We start from the raw sequence: 26,735 nt of genomic DNA, 5'->3' as shown, positions 1-26,735 counted from the left end.
CCTGATAGGTAATCCAGATTATTATTATTTTTATTATTATTTATGGTATTTATACCTTGCCCTTCAGCCCTAAAGGCTATCAGAGCAGCTTACAATTATTATTTTTAATTAGATGGGACACAGAGTTTGTATGTATACATTTAAGACAATCCAACCTAAGTAAGAGGCTGTCAGAAAAGTACACTAGATCATTTTTGTTGAAAATATATAAGTATAATAAATGTAACAGATATATATTTCATTTTATAATTTCATTTTTCTTAATAGATATGAAACTGCATGAGAATGAAGACAATGCAGACATAATAAATAGTGTTGCAGATTCCTGTAAGCTCATCCAAAATAAATTCTTGCCTTCTGTACAGTCTTGGATCCAGGTGAAGAAAACCCCATGTTTTGATTTTAATCCGTGTGCACTGTATGTGATATGTATATATAATATTTTAACTCCTCTGGGCCCTGAATGAAGTTCAGTATTGTCTCACTGACAGCACAGTATACAAAGGGATCTTGTAGCACCTTTGCGAAAAGGGTTGCATCTATACTGTAGAAATAATGAATTTTGGAACTAAGTGCTTATGGAATCCTGGGATTTCATAGAATCATAGAGTTGGAAGAAAGGGCCATCAAGTCCAACCCCCTGCCATGCAGGATCACAGAATCAAAGCACCTCGACAGATGGCCATCTAGCCTCTGTTTTAAAATCTCCAAAGAAGGAGACTTTGATTCCGAGGGAGTGTGTTCCACCGTCAAACAGCTCTTACAGTCAGGAAATTCCTCCTAATGTTGAGGTGGAATCTGTTCTCCTGTATTTTGCATCCATTGCTCCGCATCCTGTTCTCTGGAGCAGCAGAAAACAAGCTTGCTCCCTCCTCAATATGACATCCCCTCAAATATTTAAACAGGGCTATCATATTACCTCTTAAGCTTCTCTTCTCCAGGCTAAACATACCCAGCTCATCATAGGGTATGGTTTCTAGAATTTTCACCATTTTGGTTGCCCTCCCTTGGACACACTCCAGCTTCTCAACTTCCTTTTTGAATTGTGGTGCCCAGAACTAGACCACAGATTTGTAGTTTGGCAAGGTCTTTAGCCTTCTCTGTCAAAGAGTGCTGGTGCCTCACAAAACTACAACTGTCAGGATTCTTTAGGGTGGATCCATGGCTGTTAAAGTAGTGTTAAAGTTGCATTATTTGTGCAGTGTGGATGCACCCTAACTGAGAGAAAAAAGTTGGTAGCATTGGCTTTCATAGACTTCAGTCTATTTCATCAGATGCATGAGATGCTACAAGATCTCTTTGCATACTGATCTAGACTAACATGACTATGTCTTTCAATTCTCACAGCACAGTGTTACTTTTAGGGACTTTCAGTGTGACATTTTATGAGGTGTGACAAGTGAACTTATTTATTTCTGGAGGAGTTCAGTATTTCATGATAGGTGACAAAGTTATTGTGTACCTGCAAGTGATTTCCAGCTTATGGCAACCGTAAAACAACCTATCATGGTTTTCTTGGCAAGATGCGTTCAGAGGAAGTTTACCTTCCTATGAAAATATATGATACCTCTGTGTTCACCCAGTGGGTTTCCGTGGCTGATCAGAGGTTCAAACGCTGGTTTCCAGAATCGTAGTCCAGTGCTTCAACCACAACACCACACTGGCAAAGGAGACATTGATGAAATAGAAATGACAAATTACCGTATATACTCGACTATAAGTTGACCTTATGTATAAGTCGAGGGCAGGTTTTGGGGGCATAAGTATAGATTTTGATATGACCCATGGATAAGTTGATGGTAAAACTATTTGTCACGAGTGTTAGGAGGAAATATAACCAGTCACGTAAGGGATTACCTTTTTTCTATTTGCTACAAAGTAGCTTCCAATAAACACATTTGTATATGATTTTGTTTGACTTAAAAACTGTGCCCAGGATAAGAACCAAATGCGCCGTGCTGGCGCCGATTTTAGGGTTAGGAACCGCGTGGCAACCTCATAGTCCCTAACCCTAGCACCGCACGGCGGTGTAACAATGGTGGCATCCCGTGAACACGGGCGCGCCATTGTGATGTAAGCACCACGCGGCATTCACATGTTGCCGCTTATCGCTTATGTCATGAATGTGCCATTGATGCACTCGTGACGTCCGCCCTGCAGCGCAAAAAGAACCTGGTTTTTCCAAGTTCTTTTTCCTTCGGAGGGAAGCCACACAGTTTGACGGCTGTGGCTTCCTTCCGGAGGGAATTAGGCTGCTGGTAGGCTGCCCTTTTGGGGTGGTCTGTCCCGCGCCCATGTGATACTAATAATATACTTCCAAGAGTGTGAATTAATCATTCTTAGTTGAACTTTTTTTTAAAGATCAAAGCCTATGGAGGTTACTGCACTAGTTGCTATTCCACTTTTATTGCTCTGGCTGCCTCCAGTTGCATTCTGGGGTTTGTGGTTCAGTGAGACCTAAAAGCTCTCTGGCTGAGAATTCTAAACATAGCTCCCTATACTGCAAATCCCAAAATGCAGCAGGCAGCATCCAGAGCAGTAAAAGTAGAATAGCAACACTACTGTATAAGAGTATAGTGCAATAATCTCCAAAGCCTACACCTGTTCATTCAACTACAGACCATTCACCTAAGGGAGGCAAACAAAACAAATACAAATCTCAAAACCACTCCCAGGAAGACTTAGTTTCTAGCCTGATTATGAAAGGATATGTGGGTAAGAGAGAGGGGAAGGAAATGGGAGCAAAAGGGAAGAGCAGTCCTCTAGTTCCATCCTATGTGGAATTCAAGGGAATAGTTCTGATACTGCTTCACTGTATTCCATAATGTTCAGTTTATTTTTCTTGGACAGAAGAATGTGACAGAATGCTTTTTAAAAAGAACGATATTAAAATAATTTTATTTATGTATTTATATATTTTATATTAAGTGTTTATATCCCACTTGTGGAAAAAAAACTTTCATAGGATGGCTGGGCTGTGACAGGAGAGTTTGATGTTGGAAGAATTTTTATTTTTTAAAAAGCAAGGTCTAGTGTAAACCTACTATTTATTTATTTATTTATTTATTTATTTATTTATTTATTTGTGTCCCACCTTCCTCTCTAAATTGGGACTCAAGGTGGCTTACAGTTTAAAAGAACAATACAGTGAGTCCTTGGTTTCCGCTGGACTTTGGCTCTAGGGACCCCTGTGGATAACAAAATCCATGGATGCTCAAGTCCCATTCTATACAATGGCACAGTAGAATGGTGTCCCTTATATAAAATGGCAAAATCAAGTTTTGATTTTTGGATTTTAAAAGAAAAAGTTCAGGCCATGAATGGTTGAATCTGTGGATACGGAAGGCTGACTGTACAGCTAAAAACGTACATTATGTCTGAACCAGAGCACCTTCTTAAGTACAATGATTTACCAAGACGTTTCAATTTAATGAAAATTTTAGTACAGTTAATTAGCTCTGTCTGCCAATAGTAGACTTCAGATAGGAGATAATAGATTGTCCTCTAAGCATCTACTCAGAAGTTAATTCTATTTAAAGTTGTTAGTCCAGAAAATACTCTGGTTTCTCTTCAGATCTTATAAATCTCTCACCTTTTATAGAAAATATGAACAAACTGACTGCAAATCATATGCAAATAATGCAAATCACTATCTTTTTTTCCTGTAGCATGCCCGTTGTATAGGTCCTTTGGATATGTATCTGAGTAAGCTAAATAATTATCATTTTATACTTTCAGTTGTTCACAAGGGCTGGAATAAGTGATGATCATCTAAGACAAGCCATTGATCTCAAGAATAAGTTGGAGACTGCTATGAAAAAATATAAGGAAATGAATATTAATTTTAAAGAGAGGAAGAGGAAAGTGGTGAGTTGTGCTAAATAATTCTAAAGTTTGTTAATGGGAGAATACTTGATTTGTATGCCGAAGTAAATATATTTTCTCAGTATGTCATGCTTTTATTGCATATCTGGAAATCAGTAAGGCTTTCAAGGTATTGTATATTCTTGTTTGGATTATCTTGACCTAAATAAGTCTCTCTACACATTTAATTTAAAAAGTTGTATTTTAACTTTCTGTATATCAATTATTTTGATTTAATTGTTTTATATGTCTTTTTAAATGGCAGAATGTATTTTTGTTTTGTTATGCTTCATTTTGCTTAAAGTTTAGCATTATGTGAAAATACTTATGGGCAATAAGATAATGCTAAATATGAAGTGGTGTGGAAGCCAAGATGGGATGACAGATTGCTGCAAAAAACTAATGAGTGAACTCTACTACATGCATTAGATTGTTGTCCTTTTTGGCAATGAGTAATTTCACTTGTCATATGTATTTGTGTTCTTTCATGCATCACAAATTATTCCAAATCATCATGCAATAATTAGACTTTATGGAGACTTTTTAAAAACAACTTCAGTTATTTATATAAAGTCTAAGCAAGTTTTCGATTATAGCAAAGTTTGTACCTTATACAAAACAAATGGAAAACATCATGTTAAAGATATACGCGAAATATCCAGCTAAGCTTAGATTAAAATGAAAATTCTTCTTTGTAGTCTCTGTGTCTCACACAACTACATTTCACATATGCGCAGATAAGTTCACAGAACGTTTCAGAGCTGATTAGTTTTTTAGAAGATAACCTTACCCTTCTAGAGTGGCCATATAAATAATGTCAAGAGGCTATTTCCCTCAATTCCTTTTTGTGCATTATGCAATTCATTTTGGTACTTCAGAAATTGAGGTGCTCTTCCTTTTTGAAATCTTCTTTTCATCAACATCAACATGCATGGCCTCCAAGGTCTTATTTATTGTACCTCGTGTGACGGAAAAATTCCTCATGCAGATAGATGCCCATGACCGCTGCCTCTTCTGCCTTGGAGAAGACCACCAGGTGAACTCATCCTCAGTCTGCCAGGTTTTTACCAACCAGAACCTGAAGAAACAGCTCTCTCAGTTTCATACTCATCTCTAGGAGCAATCATTGAATGTAACTGAACAAGCAGCCAAGAACTGACCTCTTTACACAGTATACACTTTTTCTCTTAGCAGTGCTCAGTTGCATCAGTGTTGGGGGCCCTTCAACCTCTTTAATGCCCGACCCCCAGCAGATGTCTCTACTCCACTGCCTTCCTCTCAGAAAGATCCAGAGTTATGGTCACACCACCAACTCCAAGCTGATCCATCCAGATCATGAGTCTGGTAAGGGCCATAAGAGATCACCCCCTCTGTGCCTGTGAAAAAGAAGGCTAGGAAATATAAACTAGCTCCAGAATACTTGGTCCCATGCTCAGCATCCATGGTATTACTGATACCATGCCACCACTCGAATTTGTCTAGCCCTGCCTCATGTCATCGGGAATTTGATGATGACCACCCCATCCAAGAGGTAATCTAGATTCACTCTGGACAGTCTTTCATGGAACAACTTCAAGATTCAGAGCCCAGGCAATAATCCTGGGTCGCAGCGTTCCAACCATCTCATTTGCCAACCCAGCAACTGACTTTATCACCCTGTCAAGATTAACTGTGGAACTGAGCGGGCTCACCCTCAGTTCATAGACCCTCCAGCATCCAGCTGACTACTACTAGGGCCTGACCTATTAGGACTATGCAAGGACATCACTACCACTCTCACTCTTTTTAGCCCCCTGGGCTTTCACTGCAACACAGACAAGTCTCACTTGATTCCAACACAATCCTTTCTTACATAAGGGCAGTCCTCGAATCTAGATTAACCCAGGGATTTCTTCCCTGGGACCAACTCATCATCACCTTCCCCCTCTTGCTCATACTCAGGTCCCAGCAACCTTGATAATGAAGCTGCTCGACTATGCTTGCACCCCTTCAGACCATGCTTCAGACTATGTCGGACTGTGCTTCTTACCCTTCCAGTTCCTCCACCATTTCAACCTTAGATGGGATCCTTCTCACAAAATACTACAGATCCCTTCCCATGTTACACACACATTCCCAGTGGTGATCCAGCTTCGACAAGCTGACCAAGGACTGTGGAGTCAAAGGCTTTCATGGCCTGCATCCATAGTTTTTATGGTGTTTTCGGGCTTTGTGGCCATGTTCTAGAAGAGTTTCTTCCTGACGTTTCACCAGCATCTGTGGCTGGCATCTTCAGAGATCTCTGAAGATCAGGAAGTCAGAATAGTCCCCTTGGACTCTGCCTCTCAGCCACTCTGAATGCTAACTTCAGCCAGACATTACTAGAGAGCATGCTTACTGTGTGGGACTATACATGCTGCATTCCTACTTCTAAGTCAGGAAAAGAGGTTAGCTAGGCAGCACTGACTACTGCAGAAGAAGAACTCTCTTGGAGAGAAAGGAAACAGGGTCTAATTTGTTTCAAGTGGCAGGGGCATCTTGCACTCGGAATAAAATTGGCCTTAAGTGAATCCTAAAGCAACACTTTGTTTGGATTTAGATGTTCATTGTCTTGTCTGTCTTCTGTACACAAACCTTGCCTTTCTTCCAGTTCTGGGCAGTTCTACCTTTCTGTTTTAAATGGTGTCATTTGAGAAGTAACACTTGCTTATATCAAAAGCGATTACATAGTATAAGATGCTGAGCAGAACAAGTAAACAGATGAAACGATTTAGGAAATTCTTTAAGCCTTTTACAAGGTTCATGTGTAGCTCCACCTTGTGGAAATGTTGTGTAAATATGGATCAGGTTTTCTGGAATGTGCACCCAGTACAGCCTTTGAATATACAGTGGACCCTTGTTATACACTGGGTTTGGTTCCAAGATCCCCCGTGGATAACAAACTCCGTGGATGCTCAAGTCCCATTAAATATAATGATATAGCAAAATGGTGTCCCTTATAAAAATTGGAAAATCAAGGTTTGATATTGGAAATTTATACTTTTTTGGAACATTTTCAAACCGTGGATGCTTGAATCCATGTATAAAAAATCAGTTTATAAGAAGGGCCGACTGTATGAAACCTGGGTGCCGTATATACTTCACTATAACCCGACCACATGTATAAGTTGAGGGCAGGTTTTGGGGCCAAAATTATGGATTTTGATATGACCAGTGGATAGGTCGAGGGTAAAACTTAGGGATATGTAACAAATGATGCAATTAATAAAGCAAAGGAAAACGATGTCAAAGAATTTGCACAATTCCAGCAGGCATGTTTATGATCATACTACATGGATGAAACAGTAGAGGGGGGTTGGGTCAGTACTTCCAAGATACAATCTTGCCTCTCATTAGGGTATGGTTCCTTTTTTAAAAATAAGCGTTAAAGTACAGTACTTACATTGATACATGGATAAGTCGACTGAGGTTTTTTGGGTCAATTTTTTGACTAAAATTTTTAGACTTATATATGAGTATATATAGTCATTAAATTGCTGAATAATAATAATAATAATAATAATAATAATAATAATAATAATATGTTTTATTTATATACCGCTATTCCAAAGATCATAGCGGTGAACAGCAAGTAAGCTAATTAGCAAGTAAGCTAATTTGCCCCCAACAGTCTGGGTACTCATTTTAGCTCCCTCCTCGGAAGGATGCAAGCCTGAGTCGAGCTTGGGCCCTTTTGCTGGTCTTGAATTCGCAACCTTGTGGTATAGATGTTGAAATCAGGAAAGTTGTTTTTTTCTCAGAGAAATATGTACTGTTGGCCCTCCCCATACACAGGGGATCCGTCCCCCCCCCTGTATGGGGAAAACTGCTTATGCTCAAACCCCATTTATTTTGATGGGGGAGCGTTTCTGTGTACGACGCAGCACTCACACCATGGGTGCGCGCACCATTGTATTCCCAGTGGCTTAACCTTCCACGTAAGGTTAAAGCCGCGTATGGCACCGGCGCACTGTATGTAGAATTTAATCAAAAAGGTAATTCATGGCAAGATAATCTGCAAAATATGAGAGGTAGAACAATAATTTCTACTTTTTTGTGTTTTAAACATACAATAATTGGGTTTTTGTATAACTCATTAGTCAATGAAGTACTCTAACAGTACTTTATTGTACAACAGCTCAATCATGAAGGGGGAAAGTGTCAAAATGCTGATGTCTATCAGCTATCTCAGATTATCACAAAATCATCCTTGAAATTCTTCCCCCACCCTCAGCATACAATACTGACATACTGATCTGGTTATTTAGCAATATTATAGAGCATTTACTTTTTGAGTTCCTTATAAGACCAGCAACATACAAGTGCAATTAAAAATAATAGAAAACTATATTTGTGTCTTGAACACAAGAAATTCCTGTGTCCTATGTGATCTATTGCAATTTTAAAGATACTGAAAACCAGCCTGTTTACTGATTTGTTAATATGGCATTTACATTTATGATGTAAAATATACAGAATAGACAACGCTGTATAATCTCTGTCTCTCTAAGGTACCTTGTTGTGCTTTAATTGTCAATCATTTGAGGAGGTTTTTATACTCAATTAATGAATGCTGTGTGATTTGGCTACACAAATTGTGCTTTCCTCCATTTAAGATGACTTGACTATATTTTACGTCATGGCTGAATTCAAAATGCATTCGCATAAAGTTGCACATATAAATTGGTTCCACTGCAGTAAGTATTAATTCCTTGGCCAAAAATCCTCTCTCCTATAGGAAAAAATATTTAGTTGGCTCTGAGTAGATGCACATGAAATATGGTATGATGGAATAATTTGCAAGATCTTCCAGTGAGGTTATTAGCATATAAATAGCAGATGCAATGACGACCATCACAGCTGAGTACATTTAATTTTTAGTTTATAAGACAGAATGGGTTTTTAAATGCATAGTCATCAAGCCTGCTGAAAGACAAATGAAGTTTAGAGTTCACTTATCTGAAGATACCTTACATCATGTTAGAGAAAGAGAATCTGAGCCTGCCACACAGCCATAGCTGGATGAAGATGATTTCTTGAGATAAGGGAAAGTAATGATTGTGTTGGTATAACTGCCAATTTGGTTGCAAAATTCTAAGAATCCCAGATTTAGTGAGCTGATAGCTTCCTTATTTGTTTTCCCTCTACTTATATCATCATTACCACAACTGCCATCACTACCCTTCTGCTGCCTGAAGATGGGCAAGCTGGTCTTTTGAGCCTATTTTGTCTGTAGGTGCTTATGCCAACACTTGTGCACAATACTAGGGCTTTAAGTCAGGTCAAAGGTGCAAGGATTGTAGTAGGAAGAAAAAGCTGGAACATCATCAAACAATACTTGGCATCCATCTGGTGACATGCCAGGAAGAACAATTCAGTATGAAGCACAAAATGTACAGTCGGCCCTTCTTATACACAGATTTTTTATACACAGATTCAAGCATAAACGGTTTGAAAATGTCTAAAAAAGTATAAATTTCAAATATCAAACCTTGATTTTCCATTTTTTATAAGGGACACCATTTTGCTATGTCATTATATTGAATGGGATTTGAGTATACATGGATTTTGTTATACACGGGGGATCTTGGAACCAAACCCCAGCATGTAACAAGGTTCCACTGTATTTACATTTTTGTAATATTTAGCATTCCACTAGCAAAAACAAAGGTTTGTGATATTAAAAAAAAATAAAGCTACATTGACAGATTTCACTAGGAAAGATACTAGATAGTGGCTGTTTAAAAAGTGCTGTTGTATAACTGAATCACAGTGCTAGGAGAAAAATAAGTCTAAATATACAGAAGCAAACTTATGTATCATTTAAGCAGTTGTTTGCTATAGCTTAAAGTGGCTAATAAAAGCCAGTTCACTCTTTACTTTAGTCCTCAATCTCTTTCCATCCTCATTTAAACCTGCATACTCAGCGGAGCAAATTTTGGATAGGAATGGCATTCTTTAGAACTTCTTGAATGTAAGTAAAGCCTTTCCTCATTAGTTTCACATCCTGTTTCTCACAGTGACCAGCCAGATGCTATGGAAAGTCCAGAAGCAGAACATGAGGTTCCCTTGCTTCTGTTCCCCAGAAATTGGTGTTCAGAGGCATGCTGCCAAGTGATCTTGGAGGTCATGGCTAACAGTGGGAATGACTGTTACTAGCCTTATCCATCTGGTCTCCTTTTTAAATCCATCTAAGCCGCTGGCTATTACTACATCTTGTGGTTGTGAATTCTGCAATTTATGTACTGTGTGAAGAAATCCCCCTTCTCCCTATTCTGAATCTCCCACCATTCACTTTTGTTGGATGGCGGCAGGTTCATAAATCATGGGGGAGAGAAGAAAACCTCTCTTTTCTCTCTTACTCTCCCCCTCCACCATACATAATTATACCACCTTTTAATATACTGTAATTCCTTGCTTGTGCTTGCCCCAAAACAAAATTCTGAATTTAATAATTGTGAAGGGAGGAGCTGGGCAAGCCTGGTTGGTGCCAGCCAGTCTCATCTGTGGGAATGCTGTTGGGGGGGGGAGGTCCTATAGGGAAGAAAGGATACAAAACAGAAGGCAGAGAGGGAAAGATGGCATAGAGATAGGGAAAAGTTGTGATAGAGATAGGACAATGAGTCTGGGCAGAGGTGTTGTTGACTGTTTGTGCAGGATGTGTGGGCCAAACCAGGTGACACCCTAAGAAGGGGTGATAGCACTGCTCCCCAAACATCGGCAGAAACAGACAGTGGCATTTACCAGCATCCCTGTAAAATGCTGGAGCTCAGTGAAAGAGAAGGTGGGGGGCAAGGCTTCTCCTTCCTCTTCCCACTGAGCCTCAAAGGAGTGGGGTGAGGCTCAGTGGGCAGAGAAAAGAGAAACCTGACTTGCTCACAGTGAGCAAAGTGAATGGATGGGAGGGGTTGTGATGCCTGTAGTCAAGACAAGAGTAAAGGGCATCTGGAACTGAAACTCACCCCTACCCCATGGTCTTTGAAACAAAGATGGATGTGATGAATGAATGAGTTTGGTTTTATAAGGAGGAGCTAAGCTAGATTTGTGTGGTCCTGTACATGTTGTTAGACTAGAGCTCCCATCAGCCCCAGCCAGCCTAGTCAGTGATTGAGGAACGCTAGGATAGCATCTGGAGGGCCCTACAATTCTCATCCTAGTGCTAAACTCTGAATGCCACAGAGGCAAACAGAGAGCATAACATGGGCTTTCTTGCTCTTGTGAGCCCAGTCTGCATATTGTGGGAAGGGTGTGCTTTGGGGAAAAAGTTTTTAAATATGAGTTTTTTTAAAAAAATTAACTGTTTTTGTTTGTTTGTTTTAACTAGTATTTTTTTGCAGGGGGATTTGTATCATTAATGCATCAATATATGACTACCTCAATATACAGGGCCGGCTCATCCATATAGGCGAACTAGGCAGCCACCTAGGGCGGCAAAATTTAGGGGCGGCTTGGCGGCTTTTTTGTATAAGTTTTTGCATAATTAAACAATATTAAAGTCAAAACTGATTACATTTTGAATAATTCTCAATACTATGATGAGAGATTGGAACCTAGGCTTTATGTCATGTTTAGCTTTAACAAATGAAAAAGTGGAAATCAAGGGGTGAAAATAATTTTATGAGGGGCAACAGGGGTGTCAAAATATTTCTCGCCTAGGGTGGCCAAATACGTAGAGCCGGCCCTGTCAATATATCAATAAAACTACATCCATGCTGCAGAAATAATCCAGTTTGACACCACTTTAATTGCCATGGCTCAGTGCTATGGAAGTCTGAGAATTGTAGTTTTGTGAGAGATCTAGCCTTCTCTGTTAGAGAGCTCTAGTACATCAACAAAATACAAATCCCAGGATTCCATAGCATCGAGCCATATCAGTTAAAGTGGAGCCAACCTGGATTATTTTTGCAGTGCAGATGCAGCTTTCATTAGAAAATTAAGTAGCAAAATGCTGGTCAGATGTTATGGCCATTAGCTTAACTAATAATTGTCCTAAAAAGCACTCTTTTAAAGCAAGTTGTTTTGGCTGAACCTATGTTAATTGAATTATTTGTTTCTGGATGTCATTTCTTTATAAAATAAAGTGATTAAAAAGAAGCAACTGACATTGGATACTGGTCTAACAGTGAGCAACTGCCACTAAGCAGATAAAGTTAACATGTTTAAATTTAAATACTCATTGTTGCAGTAAGAGGGTTTGAAAATAGTAATAGTAACTAGATTTTTTTTAAAAAATATGAAGACTCAGTTAAAAAAAACAGGGGTGTTTTTTTTTTAAAGTCATTTAAACCTGCCAACCCTGGTCTGGGGGGAAAGTTGAATAAGGTTTGGGAAGCCATAAATGATTAAATAGTTCAGGGGTTAAGTCTGATGTAATTGTGTATTAATAAACTTCTATTTGTTCATTCCTTTTTACAACTGTGTCTAACTAATTCCTGACAAGTTTTGATTGGAAATCTGGTCATACTTATCTAGCTGTATCCACTGAACAGCACATCCACTGGTGGAAATAGATATCCACTGGTGGACACGGACTTAGATATCACCTTGACATAGGTGTCACCCACATGCTCCATCTAGGGAGAGATCTTTAGGGGGAAAGGGTCAAGGTGAGGGGTAAGAGTCCATGCTTTTTGAAGTCCAGGGCCAGTCTGGAGAAGGGGAACAGTACTCTTTTCTTGTAGAGGAATTACACCACTTCTCTAACCACGTCAGTTGTCCTTTGCTGCGTTTTTCCAGCTCTACAATAACCTTTGTGATATGTGTTGGCCAGAACTTTGCATATTATTATATGATTGCTATATAAACTTGTATAAAGGCATTATTTTAATCCTAATAATTTCTAACATGAAATTTGCCGTTTTCACAGCCGCCACATTCTGATTCAGCATTTTTATTGAGCACTGCACTGTGACCCTGGCATCTCTTTCCTAGTTAGCCACTGCGAGCTCAGACCCCATCATTGTATGTGTGAACTAAAGATTTTTTACCACAGTGCATTACACTTAGGTACATTCAACTTCCTTTGCCGTTTTATTACCAGCTCACCCAGTTTGGAAAAATCCATTTGGAATTCCTTTGCATCTTCCTAGTGAGTGGAAGGGTAGCCAGATTTTCAAATGGCTACCATGTCAGACAGAGTTAAGAGGGAAGTGGATAACTGCAGAGAGGATAGAAGCTAGTACTATCAGAAGCTACTAGTCATAATGGGAATATACATATACTCACCGCACTAGCAGATTCAGTGTGCTTCTGTGTGCTGAGGAGCTTGCGTAGGAGATGTACAGTTCCACTTGTATCCTGTTGTCGGTGTCGCATAGCCAACTGCGTCAACAGAATGCTGGCCTAAATGGGCCTTTCATCTGATCCAGCAGGGCTCTTCTTATGCCCTTATCAATGAACACCAAATCATTGAAAAAATTTAAAAGCAGTGGTTCTAATACAAATCCTTGGAGAATTCCTTTTTGTAACTTTTCATTGTGAGAATTATCCATTTATTTTCCCTCACACCTTTCAGTTCTATAACCAGAAGAGGAACTTTTTTCCTATCTCATAATTAAGGGCCAAAACAGATGACCATAAAGGGACAGCTTCACACTGCCCCTTTGAACATCGGCTCAGGGCTGTGGCAACCGCACGCCATGGCCCCGATCCGGCATTTTTTTGGCCCAAAAAGAAGCAGCAAAATGCCGCTCCTTTTGGCAGGTGGAAAAAATATGCTCTTTCAGTGTTTCAGCGGTGGCTATTTAGTGTTTCTACAGTGCAGTGCATGGCACAGAAGCGCCATATGCCGCCTGCTGTGTGGTCAGTGGGACAACATGACACAGGCTTGGTGTCGGCATCTGAGTGTGCACTGTGTGTACATCATGCCCCCATGCCACCCCAAAGTCGGCGGTTTTTGCTGGTCTGTTTTGGCCTTTATGTTTACTTAACAGTTTGGAAGGATGGACTTCATCAAAAGAATTTTCAAGTCCCTGAATGCAGTTTATGTACTGGATCACCCCAGTCCACATGCTGTTTGACAGTCTCACAATACTCTCATGGTTTTGTGAGGTGGACATTACCTTTTAAGAAAGCATGGCTGATTCTTCTTCAACTGAATTTCTTCTTCTTTATGCATGATAATTTTAATAATATTTCCCACAGGTTTAACCAGATAAATTTTAGCCAATTATTACAAGCTAAAGTCTCAGCATTTAACTTAAATCATCAAAAACACATTAGTTTATTTTTTTCTAGTGTCAAAAATTTATGAAATCTGTGCAATTAATAGAGCTTCAGTAAGTCTTTATTTATTTTTTTAAGTAAGAGAGGGCTTGTTATTGTTGTGTGCAAAGTACCAAACCTATGTTACTAGGACTGTAGTCTTTATAACATTTCAAAAACAGCCTCAGTTAAGGCTAGTGTATCTCTGAATGAATGCCTGGAGAAGGTAATGGGCTGGGTGAAGAAAAATGAATTGAAAACTGAATCCGGACAAGACAGAAGTGCTTGGAGCCTCATCTGGGTTTAGAGGTGTGTCAGCCAGTTCTGAATGGGGATACCTTCTCTCTGAACTCAAAGATATAGCCACATTAGTTTGTAGAATCACTATGTAGAGAGATCTTGTAGCACCTTTGAGATTAACTGAAAGAAAGAAATTGGCAGCATGAGCTTTCATAGACTTAAGTCTACTTCCTCAGATGCATTTGGTGAAGTGGAAACCCTGGAACAGATCTGTATATGCCATTAGTGTGTAAGAATGTCAATTCAAATTCAAAATCCTATGTGTTTGGAAATGGTGGCAAGTCCAGTTTTAACAATGGTGATTGCTGAACAAAGGCGGAGAAAACTAGCCTGTAGGTGAGAAGAAAGGTGAGTGTGGGAAAAAGGTGAGATGTGATGAACAGGTCAAGGGTGGCCTCCTGTGGATGGGGATTAGATAGTGTTGAAATGTGTGTAATGTGCCAGGAAGCCATTATCTTTGTTCAACCCACTGCTGATGAATTGTAGTGTGTGGATGAATTCCAATTCTGCTATTTCTATTTCCAATCTACCTTTGTAGTTCTTTTGTTCAAGGACTGCTGTTCTGAGGTCTGAGATGGAATGCCCATGAAGACTGAAATGTTCTGCCACTGGTTTTTATGTATTCCCATTCCTAATGTCTGATTTATGTCCATTTATGCTCTGGCGCAGGGACTGGCCTGTTTGCCTGATGTACAGTGTCTTGATCACACTGAAGGGACTCAACATTGGGCAAACAGATCAGTTTCTACCAGAGCATAAATTTCAATCTCCCTGGGCATTCCATCTCAGACCTCAGCACAGTGGTTAGTTTCTGGGCAAAATACAAAATATTGGTTATTACCTTTAAAGTGTCACATGGTTTGGGTCCAAGTTACCAATGGGATCCTCCCATATAATCTTCCCTGTATACTCAGGGCTTCTGGGGGACAGGTGCTTCAACTGGCCAGAACTAGACTTGTAACTGTCACCCAGAGGGCATTTTCTTCAGCCACAACCCTAGACTGTGGAATGACCTGCCAGGAAAGATTCAACAGCTAAATTTAAATTTTAAAAGAGTATTAAAGCCCTATCTCTTCCAGCAGGCTTACCCAATCGATTTCAAACTATGAATTTTAAATTAGTATATTTTAATTTATGTTGGATGGTTTTAATATGTCTTATGCTTATGTGCTTTAACAATAATTTAACAGTGTGTTTCCAGTGTTTAAGTGATTTCATGTGTTTTAATCTATTTTGTACCCTACCTTGACATTTAGTAAGAGGAGATGAGTAATAAATAAATAAATAAATAAATAGTTTTGTCTAAATAGCTAAGTAAATCTGCTTGTTATTCTCAAAACCCATATTGTTCAAGCTTTTGGTGGTCAGATTTATAAAACATCATTTATCTCATTGTCTGTGGCAATTAGAAATGATCACCAGCTGCTCTGGCACTGAACTTTTTATAAACTAATTTGAAAGTTTTTTTGTGTGGATTGGTGGATTTAATATTGTTTTTAGGCTAGTAACTTGGTTCTTTGCAAGATTGTTTTGATGCATATGTTGAATCTTATGTAGAATGAATCTTACATGAAGAATTTGTATCATGGTTAGGAGGATAGTGACTATTCAAAATGTGTAAGCATTTAGTAAGGCAGTAAACTACTATACAAATATAATGCTTTATATAATTATGATATGAAGATACAGCTAGGGTTGCCATAGTGCCGGACCTCGAAACCGGGAAAAATGTAGGACAAAATTTTCAAATGTAGGACACACAAAAAGTGTGTCTACATTTGAAAATTCTGTCCTACATTTTACCGTGATCGCAGCGGAGGCCAAGCGGCAAGGGAAAGCCTCCACTTAAGGAGGCTTTCCCTCCCTGCCTGGGCCCCGCCACGATCGGAGGCCAGGATCGGGGCCTCTCCTCGTTCCTGGGACCCTCAGGGCCCAGGAAGGAGGGGAGGAGGCCGGCGGCGATCGCCCCGGCCTCGGCTCCTTCTTGGCCCCGGCTGGGACCAGGAAGGAGGGGAGGAGGCCGGCGGCGATCGCCCCGGCCTCGGCTCCTTCTTGGCCCCGGCTGGGACCAGGAAGGAGGGGAGGAGGCCGGCGGCGATCGCCCCGGCCTCGGCTCCTTCTTGGCCCCGGCTGGGACCAGGAAGGAGGGGAGGAGGCCGGCGGCGATCGCCCCGGCCTCGGCTCCTTCTTGGCCCCGGCTGGGACCAGGAAGGAGGGGAGGAGGCCGGCGGCGATCGCCGCGGCCTCGCCTCCTTCTTGGCCCCCGGCTGGGACCAGGAAGGAGGGGAGGAGGCCGGCGGCGATCGCCCCGGCCTCGGCTCCTTCTTGGCCCCGGCTGGGACCAGGAAGGAGGGGAGGAGGCCGGCGGCGATCGCCGCGCCTCGGCTCCTTCTTGGCCCCGGCTGGGACCAGGAAGGAGGGGAGGAGGCCGGCGGCGATCGCCCCGGCCTCGGCTCCTTCTTGGCCCCGGCTGGGACCAGGAAGGAGGGGAGGAGGCCGGCGGCGATCGCCCCGGCCTCGGCTCCTTCTTAGCCCCGGCTGAGACCAGGAAGGAGGGGAGGAGGCTGGCGGCGATCGCCCCGGCCTCGCCTCCTTGTTGGCCCCCGCGGAGGCCAGGAAGGAGGGGAGGAGGCCGGCGGCGATCGCCGCGGCCTCGCCTCCTTCTTGGCCCCCGGCTGGGACCAGGAAGGAGGGGAGGAGGCCGGCGGCGATCGCCGCGCCTCAGCTCCTTCTTGGCCCCGGCTGGGACCAGGAAGGAGGGGAGGAGGCCGGCGGCGATCGCCGCGGCCTCGCCTCCTTCTTGGCCCCCGGCTGGGACCAGGAAGGAGGGGAGGAGGCCGGCGGCGATCGCCGCGCCTCGGCTCCTTCTTGGCCCCGGCTGGGACCAGGAAGGAGGGGAGGAGGCCGGCGGCGATCGCCGCGGCCTCGCCTCCTTCTTGGCCCCCGGCTGGGACCAGGAAGGAGGGGAGGAGGCCGGCGGCGATCGCCGCGCCTCGGCTCCTTCTTGGCCCCGGCTGGGACCAGGAAGGAGGGGAGGAGGCCGGCGGCGATCGCCCCGGCCTCGGCTCCTTCTTGGCCCCGGCTGGGACCAGGAAGGAGGGGAGGAGGCTGGCGGCGATCGCCCCGGCCTCGGCTCCTTCTTGGCCCCGGCTGAGACCAGGAAGGAGGGGAGGAGGCTGGCGGCGATCGCCGCGGCCTCGCCTCCTTGTTGGCCCCCGCAGGGACCAGGAAGGAGGGGAGGAGGCCGGCGGCGATCGCCGCGGCCTCGCCTCCTTGTTGGCCCCCGCAGGGACCAGGAAGGAGGGGAGGAGGCCGGCGGCGATCGCCCCGGCCTCGCCCCAGGCCTCAGAAAGGCCTTGGAGCCGCGGCGGCGGAGGTGGCCGCGGTGGGCGGGGCCGTCCCGGTTTGGGCACCAAACCGGACCGGGACCGTGATGGCACCGCCCAAACCGGGATTGTCCCGCCGGGGGGCGGGATATGGCAACCCTAGATACAGCTAAAATGTAACTGCACCAGTGTGCAATTGACTGTTGTCTATTGCACAGTAATGAAACAGTTTTTAAAAACATCACTTTCATAATCTGAAGCTTTGTGTGTACTTGTGTGCGCACACTCATGACTGCTTCTATTCTTATTGCTACATTTTAAAATGCCTTCCTGTTCTTTTAAATTAGTGGTGGTTTAATAAGATTTACTTATTTAATTTGTTTTAACTTTTATATCATTGTAGTTTTTGCTATAAACTGTCTTAGGTCCCATGTTGAGAGAAAAATGGACTATAAAACTGACACGTACAGTTGCTCAAATTAAGCCATATATTGACAAGTAGCAACTCTTTAAAATAGACTAGTCTTACTTAAACTACCATTTAGATCAAGCTTTTAGATTTTGAGTATAAATGTACATCCCCAAAGCATTTGAATTGATTATCAATATGTTCTACTCCAGTCACATTTAAACAGGTATTTATGTGTGGCTAGGTACATCAAGATAGGCAAGAATAATTAAAAACATCTCCTATTGAAAAAAGCTCAGCGTGGATAGATAAAACTTGCAGCTCTACTTGGAGGTAGTTCTACAGAAATTCAGCAGGTGATGCATATGTTGAAGCCTGAATTGTGTGTAACTTGTTGACTCATGAATTACCTTGATGTACCATTTCTTATGAATTGGTTTTGTGACATTCTTTAAGTAAACACAGCTAATGATATGATCACATTGTGAGAGACCTGTAGCTTTCAGTTAGTGGAAGGAGTGCACTAGTTGTTTGAGTGGAATAGAAACCTAATATTATTCACATAAACCTGGTACTTGCAGTGGAGCCTTAGATCTGAGGCTTTTCTGGTTATGCTTTACTGGTCTTGCTTTAATAATGAAAAGGATGAATGCCCAGTATTCCAAATGGAAATGACAATTGCTCTTTAAATTCAGTTGTGATAAGTTGCCATCCTGTATTAATTCCCATTATATGCCTTTCAAAACCAATTACCTTTGTTTATAAATGAAGGAAATACGGTTTGTTTAAAATGATAAGAAAAGTACTGTAGTCTCTTTATATCTGGAAACTAAGGACTTAATTCCTCCTAGTTAGTTAAATGATTTTTTTTAAAAAGAAAATGTGAATTTAATAAAATTTCCTCAGTGAATTCAAGGGTGTAGACAATAAGCATAATATTTTATGAAAATGACCCTCATATTTAATATCTGGAATTATATGTTATGCATTGTAGCACCAAGTCCACATCTACCTTTTAGAAAATTAAAACACATAAATTCTGTTTAGTGTTTGATATGCACTGTACTTAGCTGAAAGCTATAATGGCCCTAAAACCTTGGGTTGCTTTTCACCTTTCATAAATTCCTGGGTAGATTCTATACAAAAAATAATTTTCAGCTCCGTGGCTCATTGTTATTCAAACGTGATTGATTGTCATCATTTACTCAGTGAGGAAGTTAAGTGCTCCTGTCATTTCCAAAGAGTATAATTGGGACGTTTCACAGGTCAGTGCTAGTGACAGGTTTCCCTTTTGATTAGTGTTGGACTGATAACAAAAATTACAGTTTCCAATGATTAATGCTTCCTGTAGGGCCTAAATGTGCGCCTAAACAAAGTGAATTTGCATCTTATAATTTTTTTAGGAAATCTTCGTGAGGGTCCCAAAGTTGGAGACCCTGCAATTGTGCAGAAATGTTGACATTGTCTTATATCAGATTCTTGCACTTAAAGACATAGATTGTGACTGGGCCTCATTGTATGTGATGCTTCCTAAACTAATTCTCTTCATCTCTATATAAATTGAAAGCTGAGAGAAGTTGGAATTTTTTTTTAAAGGATTAACATTGTAATTTTTTTCCCCAAATTAGCTATCAGATAATAGGATAGTTTTTTTTTCTGGACACCTCTCACATTACTCTTGTAGTTTTAATTATAGTTTTTAAAATGTGCAGTTCAATTTCATTATGTGTTGACTATTTGCATCTTATCATACATAAATGTTTTTGCTTATCCATGTTTTCTAATAAACAGGCTGTGCTTTTGTTTTGAAAGGTTTTTTTATAAGTTTGAGAAAACTTACCTTTCTATAAAACAATTAACCTTCTAATTAAATTCATTGTAGTTTTATTTTTAAGCATATGTACAGAATCAGCATAAATTCTTCATAGTTAGCTTTGACAGAGAGGCATACACTGTACTGGGGTAATAGGACCCCGTAACAGGAAAAAAGCCTGCAGAAAATGTTATAACTTTATTGTAGACCTAAATTGGTTTTCTATCGTTGTCAGCCCAAAGTTAATTTTTAAAAAGAGGTATGAAAAATAGCCTTTAGAATCAAATATTAAAACACAGGTTTTCTTTTGCTCTAAATTACCTCTTTGTATAAAACCTCACAGACTTTCCCTCATTAAATAATATTAGAAGATTAAAGATCAGTGGGATGTTTTATTAAAAGGGCCATTGAAAGAAGCAATGAAGAGAGTGGACTGTTAATGAACTGACTACCTACAGAGTGCTTGATTCACAGTATAATCAGTGAAATCTGAAGTGAGGTGGATGTGCATTAGACGCACCAATGTTAAGTTGTCCCTGCACGCAAAATGAGGCAAAATGAAATGGGAGCAGAATTTGAAGCAGCTGTAATTTCTTGAACCTTCTTGAAAAGCAGCCCTATATAGAGTATGTTGCAGGAATATAGCACAGATGTATCCAGAGTATATATAGTATTGGCCAGTTCTGCCTATTTTGGACTGACTGCAAGCTGGTAGGCAGGCTCAAGCTGTGTGGAATTCCTAGTGAAATCCTTATCCTTCCCCCCCCCCCCCCCAAGCAAAGTGGGTCTAGAAGCACTGCTAACATATGAATCAGGTCATTTGAAGAGAATGCTGCCCATCTAAAACAGTCTAGCTTCTCTTCTGAGCCAAGAAGCTGCTCAGCTGGTTAATTCTTCTTTGGGTTAAGGTTTAGGTTATTAACCTATGTCCAACCCATCACTAACAATACCGCCTTGTCATCAAGTAAATAGAAGAGTATTTTCAACCTACTGATTTATATTGGTAATTAAAATTCTTGCTTGCTTTATTATATGGTTACTGTTTTTTAAAAAACATATACAATAATATCCAAGATACACAGAACAGCAATATCATTATTCAGTCAACCAAAATGCATGCTGCAAGTTTTTGAAGATTCACAGGCTTCGTCATCAAAGACATCAAAAATCATACAAGAGACAGAGAGAGAGAGTGATGATGTTAGTCACAAGCCTGCATTTTGTCAAGATGTGGCTGTTGTCAGTTTAGGTGGTGTTGGAGGGACATTCATGCAGGCAGGTCCCTTCTCCTTCTGCTGTGTGGATACTCCAGGAAATAACAACAATAAAAAGTTCCATTACCAAGCCAAAAAGAGATGCTCCTTTTGAGATCCAAGCTGTGTCTGACCATCCTGTGTAATTTCAATCATTTTTGTAGTCAAATTAGGGTGTGTAGGTTATTGCCAGTAATGCTTTTTGGAAAGTTGCTGGCACAAGGTAATGGTTTAAAATATCACATCATCAAAAGAAAATGGAATCTTGTGGTTACCTTTAAGATTGATCAATTCATTTCAGCATGAGCTTTTGTGGACTACATCCTACTTCTTTAGATGCTTCACATTATCAAGTGGATGGTTCATGTGTTTCCATGTTCATTGAAGAAAACCCTGAAAGTTTGCTGTGTTCTTGACAAAATATGAAGTAGCAGTAAAGTTAATATACAAATGGAAGGGATGATGGGGAAGGTGGTAAAGGTGGCAAATGTCTTCAAAATGTTCTGCTTTGTATGTCATTTGTTGACATGTAATGTCAGAGTTTAAGCTGAAAATAAAATTGGATAGGAGATATTCTGTTACTAAATAAATAAGTGTTTGTGTGACATATTGTGTTCTGCATTACTGTTCTTAATGCTTTTGACTTTTCTTAGATGAAAGCTACAGATGAGGAGGAAGAGGAAGAGGAAGAAGATGATGAGTTCATAGAAGTGCCTGAGAAGGAGGGTTATGAGCCTCACATTCCAGATCACCTTCGTAAGGAATATGGTGAGTTTGCCCAGCTGTGAAAGCTTCATCCCTGCATGTTACTGCTGCAGTAAAGCAAATAAACAGCCATTATGAGGTAATAAAGTGATCAGTGGTGTGGGTAATCTTTCTCACTGCTGTGAGGAAATCAGGGACAAAGCAAGACTGGCTTTCAAAAAGCAAATATTATCTTGGAGGCAACTGGAGTTTGAGACTTATTTTAGTCACTCATATGTGTTTGTGCATGATGACTATGGATACTTAGAAGTATTAAATAATTAGAGAGCTAATGTTTTAGAATACTAGTAAAAAGGGATTTACATTCAAAACTGCAACATAAAGGCTATCATAAGAATATTGGGCAGGGCCAGCTTGTGAAGAAAAATATTCTTATAGCTTTTATTTAAACACTTTAGTCCCGTTTCTCAAATCCAAATGCCTTCTGGAGTACATTCCTCTCTGTGTAAGGCCAGTGTTAGTTGTGTTTCCTGCAGGCTAATAAACATTTGATTGTGTTTTTTTGAGTTTATGTTTTTTGTGGCCTCCTGTTTTGAAATCTTTGAAATCTACCATACTTTCAGTAGATTATAGAAGAAGCTTCTCTAATAAAGAGGAAGCTAAAACCTTGGCATTCTGTCAGGAGATTTCTTGGCTTACATCTCACAACATGGACCTAAATGGAAAATGTTGTGTGGAACTCAAACAACTTTCCAAGGAACTAATTTTTCAGAGATGCAACATTATTACAGAAAGACTGGGCTGCAGCATTATCATCTGTGTGTATAGTGACAGTGCTGTCATGGTCTTTTTTTCTGTTTGTCAGTGTTCATCTATCCAGAGAGAGAGCGAGAGAGAGAGAATCAACGACTTTAGAATTTGAGTCTACATAGGCAAGCCATGTTCTATGAAACTGTATGTGCACAGTGTATGTCTTGCATTAATATTGGCACCAATCTGTCAGGGTTGTTTTGATCAGAAAGACTTCTATACATCACATTTTTCCAAAACCAAGGAGTTAATTATCTTGTCCCACTGTGAAAGGTATTAATATAGCTTCTTGACCTTCAAGCATTGTCTCCAGTGGAAGACTCCCGCTCTGAATGAAATTTCCATTAAGATATGCATGCTCATTAATGATCCTTAAAATTCTATATACTTGATCCCTTAGCTAATATTTACTGCTGTATACCCAAAGCCAGACCTTAATGCCTAGTAATCAAAGATATACAGAGGTATTTTTTTAGTTATGGCAGTTTAAAAATAAACCAAATGTAAACTTGCTCCTTGTTCCCAGTCCAGCTCCATGCTACCTATAGTCTTTTGCTACTATTCCCCACATCACTTTAATTTTTATGATTATCCTTCTGAAGGTGAAACTGTTGAGCAAAATTGCTATATGTTGATTCAGATGTGAGTCCCACTGTATACTGTGAGACTGATTTTTAAGTAAGCTTGCACAGAATTATAGGGAAGTAAAATTTTGCAGATACTGTTATCTCACTTAGTTTGAATGAAAGGCCAGAATTTCTAGTTAGAGTTGCACAAAGCAAGCAATGACAACAATAAGCTTTCCGAACTAAGGAAATTCAAATCCCAACAGTATTATGGACCTTGAAAACTTGTAGTATTGATTTTCATAGATCATTGGCCTGTGGTTCCTGTTGCAAAGTGAACATTAGTACTTTAGCACTGAAAGGAAAGCTGTGCTTAGCTTTGCACACAATATGAAGGGGGGGAAATCCTTTAACTGTATTTTTCCACCAAGTTTATATGTTTAAAAGAAAGGCAGAATGTCTGTGCAATATTGCCAGCACTTGAGGAGTCTAATTTTTATGTATTCTCAACCCGCTGATGAATCAAGGAACAATTTTAAAGGTCTGCTTAAAGCCATCATCTATTAATAGCACCAGTTAATCAATTACAGCTTGCAACCCTAATTTAACAATGACATTTACAGATTTCTTCCCCTTGTAATTTTTACTTACATGCGCATCAGGCTTTCCCACTCTTAGAGCTCTGTCAACTAGGTTCTAGTTGGTTTCTTAACTGTGCACCAGACCTGGCAACAAGAAGACATGGCGAAATTGATCAGTTTAGTTTATATATACTTCAACAGGTACTTGAGTAATGCTCCTACTGCTGTGCTACTGTATTTAATGAAAATCTAAATTGTTCATCAATCAGTAGAATGCTTTTTTCACAGAGATCTTTATTTCACTCATTGTTTGCTGATGATATTTGCTCATGGCATTTGGTGCTCATGGTATTTGATTTGCTCATGGTATTCAAGAAAGGCAGAAGTAAAGAAACCTCACCATCTGGTGACAGTCTAAATTGAGAAGAAATATTTGGCTTTCATCAGATCAAGTCCTGATCTGATGAACAAGAACAAAAAAACAACAAAACACAGAGTTCACAGAGTTTAGCCTTATTGGATCTTGCTTTCTTATGTACCAGAAGGATTTTAAAGCAGAATTTCTACTATTCATTTTTGTTATATAATACCTTCATGCATACCAAGAATTACTTGGTACTGCATTTAGAAATTCATCAGTTTGTCAAATAAATTTACAAACCACAGGTCCTGGCTACAGATTAGGAAACAGCTAAAGGGAAGCACTGAATATGCATTTACTATTCCAAAATCAGTTTCAGTGTTCTCACATTTAGGTTTTTTAACACCAGTAACCATTTAATGCAGCAAGACCACTTTCCAGGGATGTGTTAGGAAAAATGAGGATACCTTTCATATGTGGAGTTGGGAGTCCTGTTGTATGAGATATCTCTACTGACTTTGTACTGAGACACTTTGCAAAGCTATAATATTCTGCTAGTTGGCATCTATAGGTAATGTTGCCATAACTGTCAGCATCCAAACCAGGACAAATGTAAAAATGTAGGACAAATGTAGGACAAAATTTAGCCCCACGTGTAGGACATATTTTTTACATGGAGGACACGTGAACAACTAAAAAAAATAATAATTTAAAAAAGCATTAATATAAACACATGTTTCTTACGCATGTTCAAAATGGAGCACATTTTGGCATTATTCCTAGACAGATGGCAGAAATGTACTTCCTTTTCTAGCCAAACACCCCCCCTCCATTCCAAAACACACACAACAGCACATTTCGGCATTTAACATGACTTTATTTAACATGGCCTCTTGCATATTTCAGAGGCTTATTGCATAACCAAACCCTTTGGGTTTAACACTTAACATGGTTTAACATGGCTATGCATATTTAACATGTCAAGGTGGTTTAACAAGAAGTGGATTTGCCCTCGGTTTCAGGTTTCTTACACCAAGTGTACTTCTCAGAAGCGTGTATTTGGTCAAGGTACTTTGATTTTTCTTAATTGCTCATGAGCTTGTAAAAATCAGAGCAACTTACATTGGCCATGTCTCAGAGGCTTGCTGATTTCAATATCATCATCATCACTATCACCATCATTGTCAAAACAAGGCAGACTTGTTAGCATTAAAAGAAAAAACAACACACATTTTGGAAAAAATACACTTTAGGAAAATACACTTTGGAAATGGCCATCCACCTCCTCCTCCTCCATCTCCTCCTCCGCCTCCTCCTCTGCTGAAGCTTCGCCTCCTCCTTGAGGCTGGCCAATGGCAGACTGGGGCTGAAAACAGCCCCACCCCTGCTGTTCCGCGATTGGCCGGCCAGCCTCAAGGGGAGAAGCTCCTCTTTCTTAGCTCTGCACGCGGGTGTGCAAGCAGAGCGAGTGCAAGCTGCCATGACCCAGGCAATTGCTGTGGGCGGTGCGGCCAGGCAGAGGCGGGTGGCTGGCTGGCTGGCTGCATTAGCGGCCGCGGCAATGGCCGCATCAGCAGGCCGGGGGCTGGGCCCAAACCCGGGAATTGGCGGCAACCGTCACAGTCCCACCTGCTGGTGGGATATGGCAACCCTATCTGTAGGACTGCTCCGTAATGAATGGTTTGTGGATTAAACTGACATGTGATAGTGATTGAAATGCAAGCATATTCACACACTGTGATCCTCTGTTTTTTTTATCTCTACTGGGGGCATTAGATCTGATTTTTTAAAACTAAAATTCTCTTTTTAAGAATATTCATGTTTAAAATGAAAGAAATTGCTATAAATGTTTATTAACAAATATCAGTTAAATCCAGTGGCATCACTAGAGCTAGTGTCACCCCAATGTGGTAACCTGTGCTGTCACCCTAAGCTCAGTTCTGACAGGGCAATGGTCCCTCAGGAATAGAATAGGCCACTGTGGAAAGGAGAGGCTCTGGTATACTTGCCACCAACAGCTGGTGGACTGGGGCATCCAAAGGGACTGTCCATGTCTCAGGTTGTTGCAATCTACCCACCTTGTTCACAAGGAGTCCAGGTGCCATTTGGCAATACAAGAGGCCTCCAGGAGTTTGCTGTGACATTCTGACAGCATTCCGTCCAGCCTCATTGTTTCTGGGTGAGTGGACCTGGTCCATCCCTGGACCGTAAGTCTCCAGGGCTCCTACTCTACCTATGGAGAGGCAGAGTGGTACATTCAACACTGGAAGGCAGACAACCATCTCTGCGGTGCCACCCGGTGCAGTCCACACACCCCTAGAAACGCCCTGATCGGATCATTCCTTAACACTGCTTTTCTATCTGTGGAAAATATGTAAAAGCTGAATTCAGGCCTTATAAATGATACTCATTTTATTTATTAGGAATTTCTCAGTAGATGAGGCACTACAGTGTAGGAAATGCTACCTGCATCTGACCAGGATCATTCACTGAACTTGTGTGGTCTTTTTTATGTTTTTTATTATC

General features: G+C 40.9%; 1 protein-coding gene across 2 annotated transcripts in view; it reads left to right on the top strand.

The window, feature by feature from the left end:
• UVSSA (UV stimulated scaffold protein A) overlaps positions 1 to 26,735 on the top strand; it is a 66,709-nt gene that overhangs the window by 5,497 nt on the left and 34,477 nt on the right. For both annotated transcript variants that reach the window (XM_089510965.1, XM_089510964.1), the window contains exons 6-8: positions 268 to 377; positions 3,739 to 3,867; positions 21,840 to 21,954. In XM_089510965.1, coding sequence (XP_089367091.1) covers positions 268 to 377; positions 3,739 to 3,867; positions 21,840 to 21,954 — 354 coding nt within the window. The remainder of the gene's footprint in view (positions 1 to 267; positions 378 to 3,738; positions 3,868 to 21,839; positions 21,955 to 26,735) is intronic.

Source organism: Sceloporus occidentalis, unplaced genomic scaffold (genome assembly GCF_023333645.1).
Source record: "Sceloporus occidentalis isolate IW3139 unplaced genomic scaffold, rSceOcc1.0.p SCAF_2, whole genome shotgun sequence".
NCBI classification, from domain to species: domain Eukaryota; kingdom Metazoa; phylum Chordata; class Lepidosauria; order Squamata; family Phrynosomatidae; genus Sceloporus; species Sceloporus occidentalis.
Note: the sequence above shows the minus strand (reverse complement) of the source record. Positions and strands in the feature narration are given on the sequence as shown.